This window comes from Salmo trutta, chromosome 24, assembly GCF_901001165.1.
Source record: "Salmo trutta chromosome 24, fSalTru1.1, whole genome shotgun sequence".
Classification (NCBI taxonomy): domain Eukaryota; kingdom Metazoa; phylum Chordata; class Actinopteri; order Salmoniformes; family Salmonidae; genus Salmo; species Salmo trutta.
The window spans coordinates 7,817,197-7,829,553 of NC_042980.1; the positions used below are offsets into that span (position 1 = coordinate 7,817,197).

A 12,357-nucleotide genomic window follows, 5' to 3' on the forward strand; every position below is an offset into this window, starting at 1 on the left:
ACTTAGAAATGTCGTTGTTTTTGAAAGAAAATCTCATTTTTTGTCCATTAAAAAAACATCACATTGATCAGAAATACAGTGTAGACATTGTTAATGTTGTAAATGACTATTGTAGCTGGAAACTGAAGATTTGTTATGGAATATCTACATAGGCGTACAGAGGCCCATTATCAGCAACCATCACTCCTGTGTTCCAATAGCACGTTGTGTTAGCTAATCCAAGTTTATCATTTTAAAAGGCTAATTGATCATTAGAAAACCCTTTTGCAATTATATTAGAACAGCTGAACACACCCACTTTCAGTGAAGTCAACTGATGTTCACCATCTGTGCCCATTCAACATAGGCTAGATTTACGTAGATATTACTTCTAAACAAAAACATTTTAGGGGGTTCTCATAGGCTTACAATGTTGGTTTTGTATTATTTGTTGAAGTTGTCAAAGACTCCAGTCACCAAAGTAATAGACTTTTCTCTCTGTTACCGCACGGCAAGCGGTACCAGAGCGCCATAACAGCTTCTACCCCCAAGTTATAAGACTGCTGGACAATGAATCAAATGGCCACCCAGATTATTTCCATTGATTTCGCTAAGATATATATTGTGATTGTTTCAAAATACCCATTTTGAATGATTACCATGGAAGTAATGGTTGAGTCTTACTCGATGGATGGCAAATGTTGCTCTTTTTTTTATATCAAAACATTAAGTTCTGTCTTGACTTTGGAAAGAATAATAGCTACCGGGTCTGAAAAGAGTGTTTGTTGAGAACGCTGTAACACAGTTAACAAATTTCCAAATCTGATGTCTTCTTTTATTGTGATTTATTCAGCGAAGATGCAAATGCAGTTGCATTATTTTTATAAAACCTTTGGTGGCATCCCATAGAATCCAGGGGTCATTGACATAATTTTAATTGATTATTATGAAATCATTTAGTGAAATTTCTAATTGATCACAGAATGTATGATTTTCCAGTAATGTAATGTTGAAACTCCATCTTATGGCTCTTTTATGAGATTCATACATTTGAAATAGGCAGTTGTAAGCGTAGTGATCAGATAAGCTCATATTTGAAATTTCTATTTTTTTAATTAAAGAATATATAGGTGTCGAAAATAGTATTAAATCGGTTTGTAAGAATAATTGATTCCATGTTTGAGTAGAAAGTGTACTCTTTTGCTTCAGGATTATTCATCATGATATTAATCATCAGAGGATAACTGCCTCAAAACAACGTCATTTAAGTTTTCATTTCCATTGGCTCAGTATGACATGATTGAGGTGCCAAAGTGTCCATGCTGCATGACAAACTAAATTATGCCTGCTCCAGTGATTAAGGTGCACAATGAGTAGGGGCTAATGGATGAAACCCCATTTCACGCCTTCATCACTGTAATATGGCCAGCCATCTCCCTTTTCCTGTCAGAACCAGACCCCGTAGGGAGGTCACCGGAGCACATACTGTACACTCAATCTGATTCTCACTCTATCCAATTTCAAAGACACAATTAGACCAGTGAAGATGTACGGGCCGACATGTAATTGAATCCGACCAAGAAAATAGCATTTTGTTTTTACACTCCAGGCAATGAGATCATTACACAACATGGTCAATCAGTTATTACTATGTTTGAGTGTATTCACTTACTTTAAAATATAACATGAATAAAATAATAATATTGTATAAAATATACTATACTATGATTTCACCTTTATTTAACCAGGTAGGCCAGTTGAGAACAAGTTCTCATTTACAACTGCATCCTGGCCAAGATAAAGCAAAGCAGTGCGACAAAAACAACAACAGAGTCACACATGGGATAAGCAAACGTACAGTCAATAACACAATAGAAAAATCTATGTACAGTGTGTGCAAATGTAGTAAAATGAGGGAGGTAAGGCAATAAATAGGCCATAGTGGCGAAATAATTACAATTTAGCATTAACACTGGAGTGATAGATGTGCAGATGATGATGTGCAAGTAGAGATACTGGGGTGCAAAAGAGCAAAGTTTATATATGATAAGGTTTCAAAAGGGCTTCGCTTTCATACTAGAGAGAGAGAGAGAAATGACCCATACACCACACACATAAAGAACATGGGTTTTACTATGCAACATAGTTTAACTGACACATGAGATACAATTTATTTCACGTAGGATTAAATTAGCATTGAACATTTCAAACAAAGCATTCATTAAAAACATTCCATAAACATTGTGCAAAAAAACTGTAGTTTTGCTTAAAATCATCACCAAACAGTGGATATCTTTCTCAAAGTAATATCATGACATTACGTCACGTCAGGCATTTGAAAGAAAATATATAAAAAATTATCCCACCAACATCAAAACAAAACATTTCTGTATTCTGAACATCAGAATATTAACCAAATCTATTGTCTGAACATCAAATGGAACTCATCAACGTTCTCAAACTGAACTCATCATTCAATAACATCTTTAAAACATGGATTTATTTTTAGATCGCTTGTGTATGTCATTTTCTTGTGTAGGCCTATGTAGTATTCTGTAGCCTAACTGGTGTATATCTTGGAATTTGGACTAATAAAGCTCTGTAAACTTTTCCCAGTCAGAGTTGTAGAGTTTTGAATTCCTTCGTTTTGTAGTAAACGACTCTGGTTCGGAGATTACTGCTTGGACATCCGACTTGAAGTAGTATGTGATGTCCTAAACTTGGGGCCATGCAAATTAATTATTTATTTCAGCTGCTTGTTGCATGCAACTGATTTCCATCTCCTCTCCCACAATCTTCAGAACTTGGCCTCCAAATGGCTGGTAATCGTAATTGACTATTACAAACTTTCCGTTTAAGTCCTCTGGTGGTTTCACCATTGTGGACAAGCTGTCTTCTGTTTCTGCATTTTGCTTCTGAAAGTCCACCTCTGTTGGAGCATTGCACTCACAGGCAATGCATGCTCGGGAGCAGAAGCAGGATACCTCCCGATGGTGGATCTTTCCAGGTTCCTTTGCAATGATCTGGTGGATTTTTAAGGTTCCTTTGGCAGCTGGCAACTCATTTGGAACTGCTTAATCAAATCGGTTGATCTCATCCTCAGCAATCCAGAAGTACTTTCCACGTGACTGCGTTTTCTCCAGCATGGTGTAGAGGTCCTTTGGGCTCTGGAGGTCACCACCGTTTTTTTGACAAACTCATCTGCACAACGTTTCACGGAACCACCAAACCCAATGGGTGCACCTTTTCCGTGGGACTTTTCAGAAAAATTCCACGTTACCTTTTTGAAACCCATGAGAAACGGCACCGTGCTCAGTAGGTAGAAATTATTTGCATTTCTATATTGCGTGATGGGGCCTTCACTCATGCAGTGTAGTGTGGTCAGGGATGTTTTTTTCCTTCTTATTATCCAAGACTGGCTTCAGATCAGCCCACACGGCATGCTCGTCATGCAGAAGGGACTCTGAAACGGAGACATAGGATTGGCATTCCTGTGATGTGTACACAACACTTGTGTATACAGTTGCCTGCTTACGGCTGCCCCCAAAACGAAAAGCCTGAACCTCTGTATGCAGCTGACACGCATCGTTTTCATAAAAGTCCATGTGGATTACAACCTCGTGTTCTTTAAGTGTGTCTTTTAAGTTTCGGCACTGCTCAACTTGGTGCAGCCAGTTAAACTGCAGGTACACACATGCAATTTAAGCTACACAAAATAGCTACATAGAATGCCCATCAAACTACTTCAATTCAAACTTGTACAGTCTCAATTTTTCATAAAGTTCCTCAAATGTGAAGCAGTTAACTAATATAATTCAAAATAATTTTTTTTATCCAGAATTGTGTGTGTGTGTAATATTATATTAACTAATATATTCCATCAGTTATACCTTAACTGCAGTTCAATAAAACATTAACTACAGTATAATAGTGCAACTTAATATTAATTGTTATCCACCCAGCATTATATCCTATTATATCCTATTCTGTTGCTGACAGTAGCATGAAACCATGAAACCAATACCTTGCTTTTCTTCTGGCTAGTCTTTCCTCCCTAGCAACTGGATCTGCATTTAATATTTTGTCTGTGCCGTGCAGCCCTTTCCTTATAAGACAACGGCATCTACAGTATAAAGATAATGTGCCTTGAAATACGTTAAAATGCCATAAAATTGTTTGAAATGCTAATATTCAGTGTTCATACAGCAAGTAATTATGAATTGCATGATTAAATGTTGTAAACTAGTGAAAACATGGGATAACAAACTACTGTCATTCAGCTTAACGGGTGACATTGTGGTATAACATGAAACTTTTGTTGTGCTGAAGGACAAAAGTGTGATACTGAAGAATGGATTTCACGCATAAACATATTTAACAGGAAGTTCCTTGGCCACCTATATAAAGTAATGACCTATAAAGATCATCCTTACTTTTCATATTTAATATAGCTTTTTATAAAATAATAACATTAAAAGTATATTTTCTGTGTTGTTCTGAAGGACATGTGGATGTTACTAGAGGGTGAAATGATCAAATATTTCAAAGAGATTTACTCACCTCATCACTTTGATAGAGGGTCTTCAATGGGTATTATTTGTGATGTCACATGATTACCATCATATGATATTCTTGAAAATGGCGTTTTACCTTTGCTATATTGAATGACATTGATGAAGCGCAGAAGTCCGGGCAAAAGCTATTGAAGTTTTTAAATATTTGTTAGATGCAGTATGTCGTCTATTATTCTACGTGTTGTTGCAAACACTAACACAATTATGCCATGGGTGTTCATTTATATTTTTAGGATGAATTTCTACATTTTAAAAACACTTTTGTCATTAGAATTTTAACCCGGACTGTTACACTGAAGGACATTTTGACACTTTAGAGCTCAATAACTCCCTTAATGTAATAGTTTGCAACACAAACATTTCTGGGTCAAAAGAAGGGTAAGTGTTGAGTGATTTAAGATTATATTTCTACATATTTATCTTTTTATGTTAAATGACTGGCCTTCGGACACCACATTTACACGTCTCGTCTTTGACCCTGATACTACAGCACCGTGTTACAGGTAAGTGGCTAGAAATGGTAGCACTGTGCCCTCTGAGACTCAAATCATCAGGCTGATGGCATTAGTTATTCTCTCAGATTAGTTTGTGAAAAAATCACTGTTCTAGACCGGCTGATGAATTCTTCCTGCCCCACCTTACCGGGAGGCTGATAAATTACTGAAGCTACTGGCTAAATTACAGTCATGCTAATGGAACCTTATGTAGTCAAGCCCTTTGTCATGAAAAGGGGGAGCAGATGGTACAAAGCATGACACAGGATAAATCATCTCACACAATGAACACTAGACTGGAAAATGAGGGTTTGATGAACATCTACATAATTTATATTGCAGCAAATTCGGGAGGTAGCCCAGACTAGGATTTGAACCCAGGACCAGCAATTGTCAACCAGGGACTGCTTTACAGTTTTTCCCAAAATTGCACTTTCTCCATGACACTGTTCATTTATTTTGACAATAGACATGTACTTAACCTTACTATGCTCCAGCAACTCACCAATGCTTCAAGTCCCCAAGACATATCTCCGTACTATGGGGGACCAGGCCTTCTGCTCCCTTGCTCCTCGCTTATGGAATGCTCTCCCTGAACATCTGAGAGCTGCTCCATCAATCAGAACTTTTAAAATGGGACTTACAACATATTTCTACAGACTGTCTTTCTTATAGTCCTACTCTAAGTCCTTTTAGCACCTATTCTACTACTGTACTTCTATTTCCTGTCTTGATTCTAAAAGTTTTTATACTGAACAAAAATATATACGCAACATGCTACAATTTAAAAGATTTTACTGAGATACAGTTAATATAAGGAAATCAGTTAATTGAAATAAATTCATTAGACCCTAATCTATGGATTTCACATGACTGTTGGTCACAGATACACACCCCTACCTTTTTTTTAAGGTATCAGAAAAACAGTATCTGATGTGACCAGCATTTGCCTCATGCAGCGTGACACATCTCCTTCGCATAGAGTTGATCAGGCTGTTGATTGTGGCCTGTGGAATGTTGTCCCAATCCTCTTCAATGGCTGTGCAAATTTGCTGGATATTGACGGGAACTGGAACACGCTGTCGTAAACATCGATTCAGAGCATTCCAAACATACTCAATGGGTGACATGTCTGATGAGTATGCAGGCCATGGAAGAACTGGGACATTTTCAGCTTCCAGGAATTGTGTACAGATCCTTGCGACATGGGTGCCGTGCATTATCATGCTGAAACATGAGGTGATGGCAGCGGATGAATGGCACGACAATGGGTCTCAGGATCTCGTCACGGTATCTCTGTGCATTCAAAATGCCATTGATAAAATGCTATTGTGTTCATTGTCTTTAGCTTATGCCTGCCCATACCATAACACCACCGCCACCATGGGGCACTCTGTTTACAATGTTGACATCAGCAAACCACTCGCCCACACGACGCCATACACGCTGTCTGCCATCTGCCTGGTACAGTTGAAAACGGGATTGATCTGTGAAGAGCACACTTTTCCAGTGTGCCAGTGGCCATAAACGGTGAGAATATGCCCACTAAAGTTGATTACGACGCCAAACTGCAGTCAGGTCAAGACCCTGGTGAGGACGACGCTGATGAGCTTCCCTGAGACGGTTTCTGACAGTTTGTGCAGAAATTATTTGGTTGTGCAAAACCAGCTTTCTGGGTGGCTGGTCTCAGATGATCCCGCAGGTGAAGAAGCCGGATGTGGATGTCCTGGGCTGGCGTGGTTATACGTGGTCTGCGGTTGCTAGAGCGTTGGACATACTGCCAATTTCTTGTGTTGTGTGACAAAACTGCACATTTTAGAGTGACCTGTTATTGTCCCCAGCACAAGGTGCACCTGTGTAATGGTCATCCTGTTTAATCAGCTTCTTGATATGCCACACCTGTCAGGTGGATAGATGATCTTGGCATATGAGTAATGTTCTCTAACAGGGATGTAAACAAATTTGTACACAACATCTGGGAGAAATAAGCTATTTGTGTGTATGGAACATTTCTGGGATCTTTTATTTCAGCTCATTACATGTTGCGTTTATATTTTTGTTCAGTGTATTTTATGTAATTTTTTAAAATCATTATTTACATTTTTGTCTATGTAGAGCATTGAGATAACACTGTAATGAAGTGTTATACAAATGAAATGTATTATTATTTTTACATTCTGATTGCAACACAAACTCAAGGATGCTATGTTGCAATACTAGCTGTTGAATACAACCACACCGCTTTAAAAACAAATACACATAATTACATATGAATCACTTTCAAAGTGCCACTTGTCAAGTGGCAGCAGACCAGCCAGGCACTGAAATTCCTACCTTGCAATCAGTTGAAGGACAGCTCTTCAAGCACTGCTCAGTGAGCTGTTGTACCTTCAAGTAGTGATCACTGGTCTAGTAGTGAAATGGAAGCCACGATGGCATAACCAATTGTGGAGATTGTTGTTGTCTGAAAGGGCTGTGATGGTATTTAGGAATGGAGAAGCCTTAGGATGTACATGAACAAAGTAACTAAAGAAGCTACACATTTCTAAAGCGAATCCAATGATGATTTAGCATATACCTGGTTTCTTAGCGTACACGATATGGTTAGCGTATATGCTACTGTAGGCCTATATTTTATAACTGGACATTCTGCAAATGTGTATCACTTATAAAACTGTTGATTTAGATGAATAATATATAATAGCTTTAATATATATGATATAATTATATTTAATACATAATAGAGGACACACATAAATGTACAAATGCAAGGGTATGTTGTCTGTATTCTAAATATTAATATGTATACACTGAATGGTTCAAGTAGGTGGTTGAGAGGAGCAGAGTGCAGTATTGAGGAGAGATGAGGTAACACATTCTCTCAGTTTACATTATCATGTGCCAAATTGAAGTAAATCTGCCCATTTTCAATTTGATAACACAAGTACCCCCAGCGAGATCTACTGTACCATTAATAGAGTAATTTTCATCTTAATATATCATACTGTTGGGTTCTGAAAATATGAAATATACTTATTCAGGTCACTGAGGGAGAGAGGGGAATGTATAACGTTTGCATTCTGTCCGGATATATTATTGTTAGCCATCAAGGATTCTATGGGAGGAGAAGAGACACTCTTGGTACAAGTCAACATGACAGCCGTGAGTTGGGGAGGAGTGAGCAAAGTCAGGTCAGATGAGGTGAGGAAGAACAGATATAACTAAAGTTCTGTCTAGCAAAAGAGATGCATTGTCTTTTCAGATGTGTAGAAGGAGACTCAGTATAAGAGAAAGGATTAAATATCAGTGCTTGTGTGAATATGTCTTATGCAGCTGTAGGACCCAATGGGTGAATAAACTTGGTTTAAGCTTTACTAATTGTCTGTGAAATTTTACAAGGTTCATTTAGAACCTAACAGTACATTATATTCACGTTGACTTCCGTTGGGATAAACTATTGCCTGGAAACCCTGTAACCAATTTAGAGCAAACACTTCACATGTGCATGTTGACTTGTCTGCACGCAGCCACACATATTAATCATTATAGTCAATGTTAAGATGGATTACAGGCCTCCAATTCTAGACCAATGTCTCTGTCAACAAATGTACAGTATACAAGGCTTCCTGCTTCCAGCAGCCGAGAACTTTACATTCATTCAAGACATGAGAAAATACAATAATACGGTCCAGAACTAATGAAGAAATAACTTTGCATACATAATGTGTATACACACTTCAATGTTGTGTGGTATTTCTTTCTATCCACGTGACATCAACATAACAACTACAGGCGTGTTCTTCATGTGAGTTCCCTTGAGATTCTCTGTGGACAGTAATGGCACAGACCACCCCAAACAGAAGACGTATGTGTGAAATAAATCATTTGAATGGTCATAACATTTAAAAATGGTGTCGTGGAGTCAATCGGAGCTTGGGGCTGAGAGTGGCGTTTCCACTGTTAAGTAAACAGAGGAGTTAGACAGACTCTCAACACAGAAGTGGCACCACAGGTCCCAGAGTGGTGTGGTGAAAAAAAAAATTCTGGGGCCCATCGTTTTTCCTGATCAGGGAACCTAAGCAGGTAAAACTACGGACATTATATGGTATGGCGTGACTAATCTGTTGTAAAAAGGTTTAAAATGGGCTATGATAGAACCAGAGTTTTTCTTATCAGGTTACATGGATTTAAAAAAAATCCTGGAAAAACTCCTGACATTGGAGAGGATGAAAAACCTGTCAAACTGCAGCAACAGTACTTTTTAAAGGACTAGTGGGTTTCCTATACAGACACAGAGAAAGCAACATGATTGGACAATAGAACTAACAGAGCTTTCTTTATGCAGATTGGCATAGTGTAGGCCTAATAAGAAATTGACTTACAGTCTATGTCAGCTATTGTTTTCATAGATTAATTCCAGTTAATACTTTTAGATTGAAAACGGTAGGTAGCCTAGTCAGCCCACGTTTGAATATAAACCAAATTCAAACTTGAGCTGACAAAATGTTTCTTTGTCCCGTTGATGTTCCATCTACTTTTAAAGCACTCTAATTCTATAGGGTTGGTCTTCACCTCCTTTCAGGAGTAATGAGACCTTCTTTTCCAGGTAAGCACTTTTCGTTTTGCTTTCTTTTATCTCAGCATTGAATTCAAACGCCTTAGATGCTTTCGTGATCATGAGAATGTTCTGTTTGATTTGAGAGTTAATGTCCTCAAGTTTTTTGTCTTGCTTATCGACCCTGTCTGTGAGCATGTTATCTCCAAGTAGTGTTGCATTGGAAATCTTGTCTACTTTTGGTTAATTTTAATCTCTTTCCCCGGGTTTGCCTTTATCTTTGGGTTGTGGTCTTTAATGGGTGAAACGTGAGAGGAATCCCTGCGTCTGTCTTTTGGTCCTGATGAGGAGGGGGTAGCCAGGACATAGTAGTGGTCAGATGCTTTTGCTCTGTAGCCTTAGCGTTGTTGCCATGGTTGTTGCTAGCTCCTTTGACACTAGCTTTCAGAGGACCGGATCCTGAGGAAAATGTTGACATTGACATTCTCTTCTAGGACAATAACCAACAGTATAGTGACTAATATGTCTTTTATATTTACAGTATTTTGAATTGAGAGAAGTTTAGGTTGTAAATATAAATTGAGAGACTTCGCTAACTAGCTCTTTGAAGTTTGCGTGCTTAGGTCGTCATCTTGACGAAATACCCAATACCGGAGGAAAGTGAAGCGAGCGCCTTGAGCTTTGTGCGTTGTGTCCAGCATGCACGACCTGTGATTTCCGTGAATCTGATTGGTCAAGACACAGCAAAGAGCTTGCAGCAGCACTTCGATGTGAAGCACTCCAATGTGAAGGACAGAGAAATTGCGCTCGACTTGTGAGTTGACAAATCATGAGGCAAATCGAACAAAAAAACAACACTTTGGCCATCTTTTTAACGCTTTGCGACAATATATTTTATTAACCTAAATCAAAATCGCCACACATTTTCCGGTGGCCCTGTCACAACAGCTACACTGTCTACCAGTTGGAATGCAATGGTGTACACGCCCTGTGTAACACAAACATGCACACGGACACACACACATTGTGGCCATCAGTTGGCTAAACAAAATGTATCATCATCCTTTCAAAATTGCAATCGGTAACATCTTAGATATTTTAGGTACAATGTAAAAGTGTCAACTTACCTAGAAAAAGGATGGTTTGCTTCTTGGCGGCTTTGACCCTGGCACTCTCGTGTTTTGGCTTGTCCTCTACTCCGTTGACTCCTCTTCCTATGGGCCCCATGGTTTTCTGAAGGACCAGGATCATGGCCCGACACATAACCCCCACGCTGACCAGCACCACCATGTACACAATGAACGCCACAAAGATACTGGCCCTGTACATCCCCCACTGGTTTCTCAGGTTGGTGCAGAACGTCAGGTTCTGGACGGGCATGATGGCTCGCTCTGGGACATGACCCTCCATTCCTGTGACGAACAGCAGCGGGAGGGCTACGAACACGGACGTGACCCAGGCAAGAGCGATGAGACTCCCTGTTGTTCGCTCTCTGCCCAGGGCCTTGAAGCGGAACGGGTGGCAAATGGCAATGTAGCGTTCAAAGCTGAGCGTCGCCACGTTCAAGATGGTGGCGTAACTGCAGGCCTCGAACAGGAAGTTGTAAATCTTGCAGGAAGCGTCACCCGAGGCTGAGGTGAAGGGGAACCACGTGGCACTGTAGAGCTCTACGGGCATTCCTATGAGGAGGACCAGAAGGTCGGAACATGCCAGGCTCACCATGTGGTCCGTCACGTACTTTTGCAGGTAGCCATTCTGCCGCAGCACCTGTGTCACCCGAATGGTGATTCCATTACCCACGATGCCTGTGAGCAGGATAAGGCTGTACAGGACAGTGAGGAAGACTTTGATGGGATAGTTGGGCTCCAGCTCCTTCCAGTCTTTCTCCTCGGCTATCTCGGTCTCCCCCTCATTCATGGTTACTGAGTTTCGATTTCCAGATATAGATTTTTTCCTAGCGTATCAGTTCAGCAGGGCAGAGTCTGTAATAGAGCCCAGAGGAAATCTAAACAGCCAGGGAGAGATTTATTTTTCAGAGATAAAATAATATATTTCTGACACCCTCGTCCAAAACCGTGGTCAACTCTAAAAGTAGATTAACTTAACACAGACCTCTTGGTTGCCCAGATAAACCATATCACAGAAGAATATTAGGATCCCATTAGACATACCAGAAAGTTTCTTCCTCGTTTTAGCTTCTTTGAAACACACGGCTCAACGTGGCTGGACTACCCATTACTGGCCTGAAGTCTGAGTTTTGTACCATCGTCCGTCCTTACAGTTCTTCATCCAGAAAGTATTGGATTTACTCCTTTGCTTGTGCCATGCTTCAAGCTGCACCCTGACAGCAGGCACTGATTTTCTCCTATCTCCTCTCTCCTACCAGTTAAAAATTAAACTTCAGAGCAAGGGAGAGAGAGAGCACGGCCCTGTTCTGTTATCACTACTCAAGTGCAGTATGAACCCTGGCTCTACTTCAGGGAGAAGGATGATTGTGTGTAGGCGGGACCAAGGGTTACTACACATCTCTTTAGTCATACAGAGGTGTGGCCCTTCCCGAATATTATCAACTCCTATTTGGATTAATATAATATGTGCCAGAACTAAAAAATTTAACTTTGCTACATGGCACATTTATTCAAACACTATTCTTAGGCTTATTTAGACAAATTAAAACTATTTCAGAATTACTTTGACACTCTTCCACATGCCTTCTAAGAAAACAGAAGTGGTGAAATAACTTCACTGTGTAGGA

At 39.6% G+C, this 12,357-nt stretch overlaps 1 protein-coding gene across 2 annotated transcripts in view; it reads right to left on the reverse strand.

Moving 5' to 3' along the window:
- Positions 1 to 12,053, reverse strand: part of LOC115160632 (G-protein coupled receptor 39) — a 66,681-nt gene extending 54,628 nt beyond the window's left edge. Inside the window, exons 1-2 of one of the 2 annotated variants that reach the window (XM_029710853.1) lie at positions 11,774 to 12,053; positions 10,730 to 11,584 (exon numbers count right to left, since the gene is read on the reverse strand). In XM_029710853.1, the coding sequence (XP_029566713.1) occupies positions 10,730 to 11,519 (790 nt within the window). In that variant the 5' untranslated portion in view covers positions 11,520 to 11,584; positions 11,774 to 12,053. Of the gene's footprint in view, positions 1 to 10,729; positions 11,608 to 11,773 lie in introns of both variants that reach the window. The other variant, XM_029710852.1, reaches the window with a different exon arrangement.
- Between the last annotated feature and the right edge of the window lie 304 nt (positions 12,054 to 12,357).